Consider the following 15,418-nt stretch of genomic DNA (forward strand, 5'->3'; position numbering starts at 1 on the left):
GGGGCTGGTCGGGCCTGTGGGACAGTAAGAAGCGGACGGCCTTTAGGTCATCTGTATGGGGAATGCAGGTGTACGGGGTCTGGACATCCATGGTAAAAGTGAGGTGTTGCGGACCAGGGAATTGGAAGTTCTGGAGGAGGTGAAGGGCGTGGGTGTTGTCATGGACGTAGGTGCGGACTTCCTGGACCGAAGGGGAGAAAATGGAGTCGAGATAAGTGGAGATAAGGTCAGTGGGGCAGGAGCAGGCGGAGACAATGGGTCGACCAGGGCAGTCAGGTTTGTGGATTTTGGGAAGGAGATAGGAGCGGTTGGTGCGGGTTTGGAGAATGATGGGACGATGGGGAACGGTGAGAGTCTGTCTCCTCTCGATGTATCTTCAAATCTATCCATCTTCCATCCGCCTCCGGGTCTCTGCCTATTTATTTCAGAACCACGTTCCCCTGCCCCATTTACGAAGATGGGTCTAGCCCTGAAACATCAGTTTTCCTGCTCCTCTGATGCTGCTTGGCCTGCTGTGTTCATCCAGCTCTACACCTTGTTATCTCTGGTATAATGGTCATATCACTGGGCTAGTAATCCAGTAGCCCAGGTGACACATATCCCACCAGGGCAGGCGGTGACATTTAAATTCAATAGAGTCTGAAATTTAAAGCTAGCTTAATGGTGACCATGCAACCACTGTCAGTTGTAAAAATAAATATCTGGTTGACTAATAGGAAATGTCCTGCCCTTACCTGGTCTGGCCTGCATGTGACTCTGGACCCACAGCAGTGTGGTTGACTCCGAACTGCCCTTGAGCAATAAAATGCTGCCGAGCCACTGACACCCCCATCATGTGAATGATTTTTTTTTAACCTTGTTGGTGTTTCACCTTGGACGAATGTCATACCTCTGTTTTGATTGATTTGTCTGTGAGCGGTACTGTTGATCTATCCCATGTGAAAGGTAAAACATGTAAGTAAGTTGCAAATAAACAAAGGACTGTGAATGCTCAAAATCAGAAACAGCAACCAAAATTGCTGGAGAAATTCAGCAGACCTGGCAGCATCTGTGGAGAGAAAGTAGAGTTAACATTTCGGGTCCTGTGACCCTTCTTCAGAACAGTTCAGAAACACTGACTCCAATGTGAATAAGTGAATTTGTTTCTTGCATGGGTTTCCAGTTTTTCAAAATTCAGCTTCATCTCTGCTGGTTAGTGCAAGTCCACAGCGGTTTAAAATTTATCGGCCCCCATATCATTGGACAAACAATAACTTGACTCTGAATTCAGGAGCAACTGATTTGAGGAAAGCTAGTAGAATTGTTTCCAGGATCCGAGCAGCCTGTTTAGTAAAACTGTACGATATCTTGTGGTATTTACTGCAAGCGGGGTCCCAGATCACATGGTGCTGCTGCTGTCAAAAACTTAGCTGGCATTACAAAACAAAATGGCAGGCAAGGATTTTTTTCACCCGAAAATGAAAATCTGATGCCAGTTCTGAATTCCTTCAGGATTGTTGGTAAGTAGCAGGGGAATTGTGAAGCCCACAATTAAGCATATGGGCATTAAGGTAATTGTCAGTTATGTTCATGGACATGATAGAAGACAGATGGAAGTGAATCAGTAGCCTCCGTAGAGGCACCCTGGGAGATGAATTGACGTTTTACCTGGCTGAACTGTTCTGCCATGTTGTTTGTCACTAAATGATGTTCTGTGCGCGCAGCATTGTATTCTGCTCTGTGTGTGTGTGCGCGCACGCATGCATGAGAGGGAAAAAAAGAGAAGTGTAATTGCACCCTCTAGAGAAGAAAGATGAGCATTACATGTGATAATTAAAGACCTCTTTTTGACAATGTTTCCTTTGCTGTGAAATCTCAATGCAAGAGGGAATTTTGATGCGACTGCATTACAATGTGTCTTGATAAAGTTATTCTTTTATGCTCTTCAGACCTTTTGCACTATATTTATCGCGAATTTTACCTGCCTCCATCTGTAAAAATATCTTAGACAAAAATATCTAGTGCTACTGAGAGAATAAGAAAGTTCAGAATGGAGCAATTTTGCTGGAGCTGACAAGCCCATGCTTTTTGTTTGATACATCAATCCCACGAATCTGTCGTTCTTTTAGGAATTTACTTCAAAGCAAAAGCATGCTCTAAAAATTTACCGATTCTCAGCTAAGAAATAAATCAGTCTTAAAAGGGTAGCAGATGGAATGAATTCTCTGGAGCTATAATATTAAACATACATTTCAGCAGTTTCCAAGGTCAAAGTTCTAAGTATAAGTATCTTTATAGAGCGGCACGTTAGAAGGCTGTCACGAACCATTCGGCCTAGAGCTAGCAATAGGCTGGATGTGTCTTTACTTGTTACTTTGAGAACTTGAGAACTGGTTGCTCGTAATTTCTCTAAACATAAATTTGGGGCTAAAAGCTGAAAATTCCTACTGAATTGTATGCTCTTAAGAATATTCTTGGAGGAAATACAAAACCCGTTGAATGAAAAAAAATTTTGAATGTCCAAAATCTTTCTTTAAGCATTGTTTAATCAGTGAATGAAATGTTTCTTGTATTGGTGCGTTCAACTGAAGATTCATTTTAACCTTCAGTCTTTCACTTTGCACCGTCAAATGCAAGATTAACCCTTGTAAATGCGAATGCGGTATTAGGGTGACCATTGCCTCAGAATGTTCTTGTTTGGGGCTCTGTTACCCACCTGAAAGGCTGCTAATCACAGAGATGAATGCATGATGAAAATCCTTGCAGAGTAGGAAAGTAAACAGGAGCTGATTAAACACTAGGAATGGAATCTTCCAAACCCCTGAATGACATTGGCAAGAAATGACAGCACTGCATGAGATTGGGGATGAGGAGCTTCCCAACATCAGAGCAAAAGTGCCCTACTTCCAACCATGTGTCAAATAATCTGACAAGATTCTTGCTGGTGAGCAGCATGTAGAATATTAGTATACGTTAATATCCTCATTAATATGTCACGTAACCTCAATCATATGCACTTTACCATTGTCCCACCCAGCAGATAGAAAGTGGATGACAGTAATTCTCAGAATGAATGTCGGAACGGTAACCTGGTGACACAAGCTCATTGCTTGCTCCTTTAAATCTCCATCAGTCTTCTCTGATCCATTATTATATAAGAAACATAGAGCTGCTTGCTTTAGAAGGAAAGGCAAACAGGTACAAGTTCAATAAGTGGTGTCTAAACATTAATCAAAAATATACGTTCTAATTGTAGACTGACTGCACCTATGCTTTTTCTTGGATCTAATGTCACTACATTGCAGAAAGTTGGGTTTGAACTACAATGCCCTACACTAATTGTTTAGTTACTTGTTACCATTGATTCAGGCTTTCCTTTAAGTTCACAGTAAGAAAGCTATAGAACAATGAAAGTTATTTCAAAATATGAATACAAAATGTTATCTTAGTGGGCATTTAATATTTTTTGCCTTTGTGGCATTTTTAACGTTCTCCTGCCCCACCGTTTTTACACACCCCACTGCTCCAGTGACCAATCTGTATATATGCTCTTCGATTGTATAACTAATACTTTGCAGAATACAGCACAATTGATCTCCACCATTTCATTAACTGCATCTTGCTAATTCTGGTCTCAGGCTTCCTCGATTTCAACTGCAAATGCCCAAAAGTGCTCGCATTCCATCTCTGAATCTCAGTACCTTCCTCCATCTCCTTCCTCCATCTCCTTCCTCCATCTCCTTCCTCCATCTCCTTCCTCCATCTCCTTCCTCCATCTCCTTCCTCCATCTCCTTCCTCCATCTCCTTCCTCCATCTCCTTCCTCCATCTCCTTCCTCCTTTAAACTCATTGACCGAGTTTTTGGCCATCTCCCATAATATCACCTATGTGTCTTGGTCTCATATTTTACTTTATGTTAAATTTGTGTGCCATGCCTTCTGTCATTCTATTATGTTAAAGATGTGATTTAGATGCACTTTGTCTTTTGTTGACACCTGCAGAACCATGTTTTCTGTCAAGAGCTGGAATTGTAATCAAAATTAGGAATTTGGCTATGTAGTCCTTCCTTCTCTAGTCAAAGGATATTGAAGACACTAGTAATGCTTCTACCATTATTTACTAAGAGCAGCAAACAGAGCAAAATGGGAACTGAAGCAATGACTCTCCTGCTCAGCACCTCTCAATCCCATACAGGGTAAAACAGTTTTCTATGAAGGGCCTAGGCCCGAAACGTCAGCTTTTGTGCTCCTTAGATGCTGCTTGGCTGGCTGTGTTCTTCCAGTCCCACACTTTGTCCTTCCCCAGTGACTTGGTTAGACATAACAATGAATTTTTAAAAGATAATGTTGGAATATGCCAGCATTATTAAAGGGCCTAAGCAAGTTCAAAAAGAACATGTTCTTTGAAGGGATATTTTAAAGAAAAGCTGATGTGTCACTCTTGGTATGGAAAGTGAAGCCAGGAGCAAATGTCTGTGGGTTGAGCACTTGAAATTTCCACCCAGTTTAGATGAAAGTATGGCTGCGGTGGCAACTGAAGCAGAATTAATCGAAGAGTGACATAATTATTAGCTGAGCTAAGGTTATCCAGATAAATGGTATTACCATGACAGTCACAATGATCAGTATCATGGCTTGGCTCAGTTGGATATTTCATTATAACATTTTAAATGAAGTATATTTTAATACCAGCCTGACATAGACTTTATAACAACACTCACTTTTCTTGAATACATTGAGGTAGTTACAAGACCTATAAAATCATCTTGCAATATAAGCAATAAAAGCATGAACAAGTTATTTAAGTGAGAGGGACCAAAACAGGGTATTTCAACATATCAGCAATGATTTCTGTATTTTTTTATGAATATGGAACATGGCATTTAGCAGTAAACTGATTTAAATCTGAAGGAGTATAATGACAGTAACCATAGGGATACATAGTACTTACCCAACATTTTCGTTTGGCCTCGTCTTAATTTTTTAAAAGGGTTAAGTTTAAAATTTGTGGAAAGGAAAGAAAAAATGCTGGAAATTCTCACAGTCAGAGGAGGGAGAAGTGATTTCTGATGAATGATCATAGATCTGAAACATTCACTCCTATTCCTCTCTCCAGGCATGCTGTCTGATCTACTGAGGATTTCCTGCAATTTCTGTCTGTAATCTTCAGTGGTTTGAAAGAGCAGATCACTTTTGAAATCCTTTAAAACATATTGTTGATGTGATGTTTACCTGTGTGCTTAGCAATATGCGACTTTGTTCTTTAATAGCCGACTTTAGTATGGAATTACTGAATTGACGGGACTGCAAAAATAAAGGATATACTTGATTAAAGCACAACTATTTCAAGAAAGGTCATTTTAAATGAATTGTAGGGGAAAACAGGTAAATGCCTGTAAGCAAGCAACTTGTATCTTGATTAGTAATTAGCTGTACTGTACACATTGCAAGCGCTTATCTCTTTTGTAATGTAATGCATATCATACTCCCTAGTAGTTAAGACCACTAAATCTGTTATTTTCAATAGTAATTGACATTTTGGTAGAAACTGGAGCATTTCTCTGCACTTTACTTTTGACATATTTATTATGTAAACTTTGGGATATTGTACCTTGTGTCTCAGTCAGTGTGACTTTGAAGTGAGAGTTGGGTGAGTAAAAGAGTCCTTAATTGCTTTCTAAAAATCTAATTTTGTTTTAATTTCACACTTACCAGTCCCGGTATGGTTCAAAGATAATTATCTGGCAAACTGCAGGGAATTAAAGAGGGTTTTAAATGTTAAGTGATTATGGAGTTGAGATGCAGAGGGATCTGCATGTCCAAGTACATGAACTGAAATGTTAGTATGTAATACAGCAAAGAACAAAACAGCATAGGAACAGGCCCTTCAGTTCACAAAGTCTCTGCTAATTCTTAGTCCTTATTTGGACCCACCACTTATTACTCAAACCTGGTTTCTATCTCTCTGTTCATGTATCTATCAAGATATGTCTTAAACATTGCTAACATGCCTGCTTCCACCACCTCCACTGGCAGTGCATTCCCTGCAGCCACCACCCTCTGTGTGAAAAACTTTCCCCCACTCACCTTGAACCTGTGCCCTCTTGCAGTTAATCTTTCCACCCTGGGATGTTATACTTTAATTACACATGGCATTGGTAAGTCTACATCTAGAGTACTGTGTATGGTGTTAGTCATCTTATTTAAGGAAGGTTGTAAATGCATTGGAAGCAGAAATTTGTTTGTTATACCTGGAACAGATGGGTTTTGTTATGAGGAAGATTGGACAGAACAGGTTTCTATCTGCTGGAGTTTAGAAAAATAAGAGCCCTACTTGAAATATATAAGCTGCTAAAGGTTCTTGACGGGTTGTATATGGGAAGAATGCTTACACTTTTGGGAGAATCTAGGACAAGGGGTCACTGTTTTAAAAAGAATGGTCTGCCCATTTCAGATTGAATTAGGAATTGCTTTCTCTCAAAGGGTAATTACTCTTTTTGAGCTCTGTTCTTCAAAAGGCGGAGGAAGCAGAATCTTTAAACATTTCAAGGCCAGAGATAGATGGATCCTTGATGAGCAAGGGAGTGAGGGGTTATTGGGATAGGTTAAAATTTGGAGTAATCAGGATGACCATGGTTGTGTTAAGTAAATGAGAAGGCTCGAGGGGCTGAATGCCTACTGCTTCTAATTTGTCTGTTTGTAAAGTTACCTTTGACTTAGAAAGTGAATCACACTAGCTTGCCACCATTTCCTTTCTCATTTACTACTTTAATAGAAAGTACATGAACCTCAAATGAAACTATTATTGCACCCAGCTTTTATGATGGTTGAATGAACTTGCCGATTTTTTTTTTCGGGGTGGAGGGGGTGCTGTGGTCATTTTGTAGGCGGCCAGCTGTCCACGCAACTGTAACCCGGTATCTTCAACATAGCAGGAAAGTAAATTAGGAACAAAGCAGATTTTAACTGCTAACTATTTCATTCTCAAGCTATCTGAAGAAATCTTTCTGTTTGCAGGGGCCAGGTATTACTCTGTTTGTGTGGAAACTAGTACTTTTCATGAAATGATTGAAGTGAAATGCCGTTCCGTAATTCAGTTATTGTTGGCAACAGCAGCTGAATGATGTGTACGTGTGTTTTTTTTGTGCTTAAAATTCCAGGTGGGAGCTCATCGCGAAGAAGGTGTTGGTCTTCGCGGCAGCCATCCAATTGTGTCAAACCAAGTGCCAGTTCCACAACTTCCAGTGCAGTCAGCTACATCTCCTGATATAAACCAGTCCCAGGACCCATACAGAGGTTAGTATTGGCAGTTTTCGAGCATTACCTAAGTACAATTCAAATGTACGCTGCCATTACCAGTCCACCATTCTAAACTCGTTGCAAAGAATTGCTCATAGTTAAAATATTAGGCCAGCATCAATAGGTCTTTGTTAGAAAGGTGGTTAAAAATGTTAGTAAGTGTTAGGTTATGACTTATGACTAAATAATAGTGAGGTTGTGCTTATTTTAAATATTGCTTGGGGCTGGCATCTATCAACTTGTATGATTTCTAGGATTGATGTGATAATTTTCCAGAGAACCCAAATGCGAAAGATATTTGCAGTTGGTATGTCATAGCTAAGATTGATGGTGATTACGTGAAAGCACAGCAAGACCAATTGGAAAAGTATCTTAAATGTTGCTTACACATTCGCACTGATCATGTCAAATATAATGATTTGATTAACAAATTTTGAAGAAGTTTGTGTATTTCAGATTTTTCACTTGAATCCATCATGTTAGAGAGGAAGGAAAGTCTGAGCACAAGTCCAAAGCCTTTGTGAAAATGTGTTTGTATGAAATAATGTTAACTTGTCTTTAAAAAGAAATCTTCAGCTTTTGTAGCACTCATGGAAACCACCATTTTTGGTTTCCTTTCCCTTCAGAGAATGCAATGACTTTAAGCATGAGGAAGGACTATGCGTATTCCAAAGCAGCCTCATGCATTAATAGAGACTGCAACTTCAAGCTGACCTAGGAGCTAAATCTCAGCAAGTAACCAGACAGAAATGTGTTATTGATTAGAATACTCATTACACTTCTGAATATATCATACGTTTTCCTCTGTACAATGCATGAATCTGCTCACAAGAGTCTTTGCAGCAACTACTTATTAGAAAGATCAGTATAGTGTTGACTTAGGTCTGTGTTGATTGATTTTCACTGCATGAAGCATTATTGCAGATTACATGTGCCTGTAGGGGCGAGTGAGCTGAAAATGATGATTCAACATGCTATTTTTGATATGAAGTTGAGTTTGGAACGTTCAGTCATATTAAGTGGAAAAATTAAGAGGTTTATATTAAAACATATTCATTGCTTCTACATTTGAGTTGAATTAGGTTTTTTGTCATGTACTCACATTAGTTACGGTGAAAGGTTTACCAGTCACCATTTAAGGCATCATCTTAGGTGCAAAGGGATCTAGGTACAGAATCTTTGTACAAAGCAAAAAAAAAGAAAATGGAGTTTGAAAACTTCGACATTACAGTCCATCTTACTAAAAAGTAAACAACAAAGAAACATTGTTAAAAGTTCAACACCACAGTCCATAAGTGCCTAGCCATGCTGCACTTGCACTCTTCACAAGGGCTCAACCTCCCCCTCTCCAGGCTCAACCTCGCTGCCTGCTCTCATCACCTTGTAGCCTGATCCTACTATTGCCTCTGCCACGAGAGCCTTGCTCCCTCTCTCCTCACTGGCCGCCCCGGGCCATGCCTTCCCGCACTCGTCGCGAGCCGCCTTGTGCCGCGCCTTCCCGCTCTCGTCGCCGGCCGCATCAAGACATGCCGCCTTGCTTTCGTTGCCACTCAGGATGAGCACCATCAGTGTCAGGGATCTCTCTCGTTGGGCTCATCTTCCTTGCACTGGCTCAATCTCCTCCATGCCACACAAGCTGACACTTCACATAAGGGAAGTAGATTAAACCATGAGATATTAGTGAAGCAGGATAAACAGTGAAAGAAAAAGAAAGTAAAAATGGATGGAGCAGACAAGCCCCAACCAGCAGAGTGCACTTTTTTTTTCTTGATATGACATAAGTCAAGTGAAGTACAGTAAAAAAGCTCTGTTTGCGAGCATCCATGGCAGATCATAGTAAGCAAGGACATACAGCACTTAGAGTGAGGTATCTGGCTTACATTGCACAGGCAGGCGAAGCAAGATTGACATTAACAAGAACAACATTGTTTGAAGTTAGAGAGGCCATTCATAAGTTTAATAAAGACAGGGATGATACTGTTCAAAACCTGTTGTTGCTTGTGTTCAAGCTTCTGTATCTTCTGCCTGACAGAAGAGGTTGTCGGGGAGCATTACTGGGGTGGGCGGTGTCTTCGATGTTGGCAGTCTTTGCGTGGCAGTGATAAGTGTAACTAATAGAATCCCTGCAGTGTGGATGCAGTCACGTAGCCCACCAAGTCCATGCTGACTGTCCGAAGAGCTGCTCATCCAGACCTACACCCCCAACCCACCGCTCTAACCTTGCACGGCCAATCCACCTAGCCTGCACATCGCTGACCACAGTGGGAATTTAGCATGGCTGATCCCCCTAACCAGCACATCTATGGACTCCAGAAGAAAACCTGACCACCCAGAAGAAACCCATGCAGACACAGGGAGAAGGTGCAAATTCCACACGCGCAGTCACCCGAGGGTGGAACCAACCCCCAGTACCTCGTGCTGTTTGGCAGCAGTGCTAACCGCTGTGCCACCGTGCTGCCCCTAAATGAAATCCATGGATGGGAGGTTGGTTTCTGTGGTCTGTGATGTGCACACAATCTTCTTTAGTTTCTTTACAGTCATGGGCAGAGCAGTTGTTTTACCAGGGCATTATGCACCCAGACAGTATGCTTTCTGTGGTATAACTGTAAAAGTTGGTGAGGGTCCTTATGGACATGCTGATGTCCTAAGGCTTCTGAGGAAGAAGAGGCATTGTTGTGCCTTCTTGGCCATCGCATCTATGTGGGAAGTCCCAAGACAGGCTGTCGGTTCTTGTCACTCCTAGGATCTTAACACTCTCAATCCTCTCAACCACTTCCCTCTTCATGTAGATGGGGGCATGTTCTCCTCCTTCCTTTCTGAAGTCAATGATCAGTTCTTTAGTTTTGCAGACATTGAGGGAAAGATGGTTATCGTTACACCACAACGCCAAGCCCGCGTTCTCCTTCCTGTATTCTGACTCATGGTTGTTTGATATCTGTCCTAGTACAGTGGTGTCATCAGCAAATTTGTCAATGGTGTTTGTTTGGAATTTGGCTGTGCCGTGATTAGTGTACAGGGAGTACACTAGGGGGCTGAGGACACATTCTTGGGGTACCTCCAATGTTGAGGGTTATTTTGGACGAGGTGCAGTTATCTGTCTTCACTGATTGCAGTCTGCAGGTCAAGAAGCTAATGATCCAGTTGCAGTTCTATCCAGAGATATCTGAGATATCAAGATGTAGAGCTGGATGAACACAGCAGGCCAAGCAGCATCAGAGGAGCAGGAAGGCTGACGTTTCGGGCCTAGACCCTTCCTTTGAAAAATTGTCCTGAAGAAGGGCCTAGGCCCGAAACAAAGTGTGGAGCTGGATGAACACTGTGTTCATCCAGCTCCACACTTTGTTATCTTGGATTCTCCAGCATCTGCAGTTCCCATAATCTCTAGGCCCGAAACGTCAGCCTTCCTGTTCCTCTGGTGCAGCTCGGCCTGCTGTGTGCATCCAGTTCTACATCTTGTTATTGCAGTTCTATCCAAATGTCTTTTAAACTTTGTAGTTGTACCCACATCCACCACTTCATAAGGCCATAAGACATAGGAGTGGAAGTAAGGCTATTCGGCCCATCGAGTCCACTCCACACATAGCTGATGGGCATTTCATTTCAGCTCCACTTACCCGCGCTCTCCCTGTAGCCCTTAATTCCTTGCGAGATCAAAAATTTGTCAGTCTCTGCTTTGAAGGCATTTAACGTCCCAGCCTCCACTGCGCTCCATGGCAATGAATTCCACAAGAAGTTCATTCCACATGCGAACCACCCTCTGTCTGTAAAAACAATTGCCTTTTGTAATCTCCCTCCTCTCATCTTAAAAATATGCCCATAGTCTTGAAATTCCTCATCTTAGGGAAAAGACAGCTACCATCAAATCTATCTATACCCCTCATTATAGTATAAACTTCTGTCAACCGTCTCCGCTCCAGTGAAAAATGTCTCAGCCTATCCAGCCTTTCCTTCCAACTGAAGCCTTCCATATCCAGCAACATCCTAGTGAATCTCTCCTGACCCCTCTCCATCTTGATCGTACCTTTCCCATAACTGGGTGACCAGAACTGGCCACCGTATTCCAGAAAAGTCTCACTAATGTCATGTACCACCTCAGCATAATGTCCCAACTCCTATACTCAAAGGACTGAGCAATAAAGACAAGCATGCCAAACACCTTTTTAAACATTCCTGTCTATATGGGATGCAAACTTTTAAGAATTATGTTCCTGCAGCCTTAATTTCCTATATTCTACAACACTACCCAAGGTCCTACCATTAATTGCATAAGCTCTATCCTTGTTTGTTGTACCAAAATGCAATACCTCGCATTTATCCAGCTTGAACTCCATCTGCCATTTTTCAGTATATTGACCCATTTGATCAAGATCCCTTTGCAACCTTAGAAAACCTTCTTCACTGTCTACAATGCCACATATTTTGGTGTCATCCACAAACTTACTAACCATGCCTTGTATACTTTCATCCAAATCATTTATATAAGTAACAAACAGAAGAGGTCCTAGACCAGATCCCTGTGGAATGCCACTGGTCACAGGTCTCCAGTCCAAAAAGTAGCCCTCTAGCATGACTGTCTGTCGCCTCCCATTAAGCCAATTATGTATCCAGTTAGCTTTTTTACAATTTGGATGTGGTTCACATTACCAGAGCATTGCAATTTCAAATTAGTCAATTAGGTTTTTTGCTAGTAATGATATATTTTCAAAAGTAGCTTATTTTTTTAAAAAAGTGCAACAATGATAATACGAAAAGTAATATTTCCCACAATTACTGCTGATCACAGTTTCTGTTTCCCTTCTAGCTCTCTCTAGTGGCCTCCAAGGACAGAGCGTGTCATCAGTCAGCTCAGAAATAAAATCGGAAGAGGAACCAGATGAGAATCTACAGGATTCAAAACCTACAGATGACAAGAAGGGGGATGAGGACAAGAAGGATATCAAGATACTACATAGGTCTAGCTCTAGATAACAATAAATGAGTTGCGCATAGGGTTTATATTATGGCGTTCTGTAGGTTGGCTTAGTTGTGCTCCGCTTCCTCTACTTGATTGCACTTGGCCACAATTTGAAAGGGTTTTTCCTTTCCTGCAAATTTGGGGAGACAGTGATCCAGTGGTAAATGGCAAGTTCAGGCTAATGCAATAGGGTTATGAGTTCAAGTTCAGGTAGAATTTAAAACAATCAATAAATCTGGAATATGAAATTACTTTTGGTTAAAATGTTAGGTTTTGATGGAAACTGTCATCAATTGTTGTAAAAACTCTTCTGGTTCATTAGTGTCCATCAGCCTTCCCAACTCTGGCTTACATGTGACAGCAGATCCACTTAAATGCCCCTATTCTTGCTAACACACATTGAGGGCATTTCAGAATGTGTAACAATTGCTTGCCTCGCCAGTGATGCCCACGTCCCTTGAAAAAATAATGTAAAATAATGTTTGTAATTATCAACGCAGCAAGTATAATTGTTTGAACTAACCAGTCCCATTAGATAACTTGAGATTTCTAGAGTACGAAACATAAAACTCCAACCATGGTTTTAGAACATAGAACAGTACAGCACAGTACAGGCCCTTCAGCCTACGATATTGTGCCGACCTGTTATAGAACATGGAACATAGAAAAGTACAGCACAGTACAGGCCCTTCGGCCCACCATGTTGTGCTGTGGAATAATCCTAATCCAAAAATAAAATAACCTAACCTACATTCCCCTCAATTCACTGCTGTCCATGTGCATGTCCAGCAGTCGCTTAAATGTCACTAATGACTCTGCTTCCACGACTACCACTGGCAAAGTATTCTATGCACTCACAACTAAGATCAATCTACCCTGCATACCCTATATTTTACTATCCTTCATGTGCTTATCCAAGAATCATTTAAAGGTCTCTCAAGTATCTGACTCCACTATCACTGCCGGCAGTGCATTCCACATGCCCACCACTCTCTGTGTGAAGAACCTACCTGTGACATCTCCCTATACCTTCCTCCAAGAACCTTAAACCAAGTCCCCTCATAATCATCATTTCCTCTGGGGGAAAAAGTCTCTGACTGTCCACCCTATCTATGCCTCTCATCATCTTGTAAACAGATTTATTTGTGTTCCTTCAATTATTTTGTAATAACTGATCATTCGGTTTGAAACTGTTGTGAATTTTGTAAACATTTCTATTTGGTTTAATTTACATCCCATAAGCAAGAATTTAACCCTGGGCTAATCTGATAAAGTAGATTTTCTAAAGGATATGTGAGATAGGGAAGGCGCTAGGTGTTATGCTGCAGAATGTAGACGTTGCAAGTTTATTTTCAGTAAATGATTCTGCTTATTTATACAAGATGTCGTTTGTTTCCTTCCCCAGCAATAATAACGATGATGAAGATCTTTCTCCTGAGCAGAAGGCTGAACGTGAGCGAGAAAGAAGAATGGCAAATAATGCCCGTGAGCGACTGCGTGTGCGTGACATTAATGAAGCATTCAAGGAACTCGGCCGTATGGTGCAGCTCCACCTGAAGAGCGACAAACCACAGACAAAGCTCTTGATCCTTCACCAGGCAGTTGCTGTTATTTTGAGCCTGGAACAGCAAGTCCGAGGTCAGTAAAGATGGAAAAGTCTTCAGCCAAGTTCCCTTGCCCTCCTTGTTCCACCACTCGATTTTCTTTCCATCGAGTGCACTAAGTATGAAACCCAAAGTAGATTTGTCATCACCAACAGTTACAGTTGGCTTATTTTTTTTAAAAAATGACCAGCTTGTGATTGGGAATAGTGGCAGCAAAGGTAGTAATAATGTGAGATAAGCTGAAATGGTAGTACACTTCACTTTTTGCACCATCACCTTGTGTTATGACTGGAGAGGAATGTTTATCATAAACTTGTATCATCTAATGCCGTTCACAACCTCAAGATGTCCCAAAACACGTCACACCCAAGTAATGTTGTAATGTACATAAGTGTGATAGTTAGTTGGCACGCAGCATGGCCTTGCCGACAAGAATGAAATACTTGACCCAATCTATTTTAACGATGTGATTTGAAGGCTGATTATAGTGCTGTGGGTCAGATAATGCAGTTGGCTGGATGGCAGGTTTGTGATGCAGATTGATACTCTCGGAGCAGGTCCAGTTCCTACGCTGACTGTGGTTACTGTGATTTCCTGCTTTCTCAACATTACCCCTCACCTGAGTCACAGAAATCCTCGGGTTAAACTCAATGTCATTTGTCTAGATGCTCCTCTAGGACTATGGCGAGGACAAATTCTCCGCTCTTTTTTAAAAATATCTAGGAATTATTTTATACCCACCTTAGAGGGCAAATTATTTAACATTGACTCCAAAAGACTGCTCTTCTGAGACTGTAGCACTTCTGAAGCACTTTGCTGAAACACCATCTTCAATTACTTACTCAAATCTTGAATAGAGCTTGAAGCCATGACCACCTAACATAGAAGAAATGGTTGCCTAATAACAGCCAACGTGATGGAGTTAAATCATGGGGTGTCAGTTTGAATTACCTAGACCTGTTAGATAACTTGAGATTTTCATCATGCAAAACATAAAATTCAAACATCAGTTTTATTAATATTCCTCCAGTTATTTTGAAACCGTTTACCATTCAGTTGGAAATGTGCTGAATTTTGTAGACCGCACTTATGTTTGAGACAGAATAAATATCCTGTTTTCATTTGTAGTGGGAGCTATGCATATAGAGATATTAAATTGATGGAAGTATCCATATTAGATTGATTGTATGTGACCTGTTAGAAATAATAGAATGGATCAAATGGCATGGTCTTACTTTACATTCAATTTCTGAACGTAATTTTACCAAAGTTTCTGCAGTTTCATTGCAACCAATTTTGTTAGGTTACCTGTGATTACATGTCCTTTAAAGAGGTTATTTTTGAAAAGTTGTTTCTTTTCTTTCATGAAGACGCACATCATTCTCTAGTTACCCCGTGAGGACCAAAAAGCATTCAAACCTACATATTGGGAGGCAACACAGATTTTCCATTTAACAAAAAAAATTTAAATAAGAAAAAAATGAATCAAGAGAATATGATTACCTTTAGAGCTGATTGTTAATTTTGCTGTATTTTAAGATACAGGAACAAATTAAACCAGTAATAACCAGTTCCCATCGCTT

General features: G+C 40.9%; 1 protein-coding gene across 23 annotated transcripts in view; it reads left to right on the top strand.

Moving 5' to 3' along the window:
* LOC125457292 (transcription factor 4-like) overlaps window positions 1–15,418 on the top strand; it is a 610,802-nt gene that overhangs the window by 583,366 nt on the left and 12,018 nt on the right. For all 23 annotated transcript variants that reach the window (XM_048541370.2, XM_048541332.2, XM_048541341.2 and 20 more), the window contains 3 exons: window positions 7,139–7,274; window positions 12,079–12,229; window positions 13,637–13,869. In XM_048541370.2, the coding sequence (XP_048397327.1) occupies window positions 7,139–7,274; window positions 12,079–12,229; window positions 13,637–13,869 (520 nt within the window). The remainder of the gene's footprint in view (window positions 1–7,138; window positions 7,275–12,078; window positions 12,230–13,636; window positions 13,870–15,418) is intronic.

Source organism: Stegostoma tigrinum, chromosome 1 (genome assembly GCF_030684315.1).
Source record: "Stegostoma tigrinum isolate sSteTig4 chromosome 1, sSteTig4.hap1, whole genome shotgun sequence".
Taxonomy (NCBI): domain Eukaryota; kingdom Metazoa; phylum Chordata; class Chondrichthyes; order Orectolobiformes; family Stegostomatidae; genus Stegostoma; species Stegostoma tigrinum.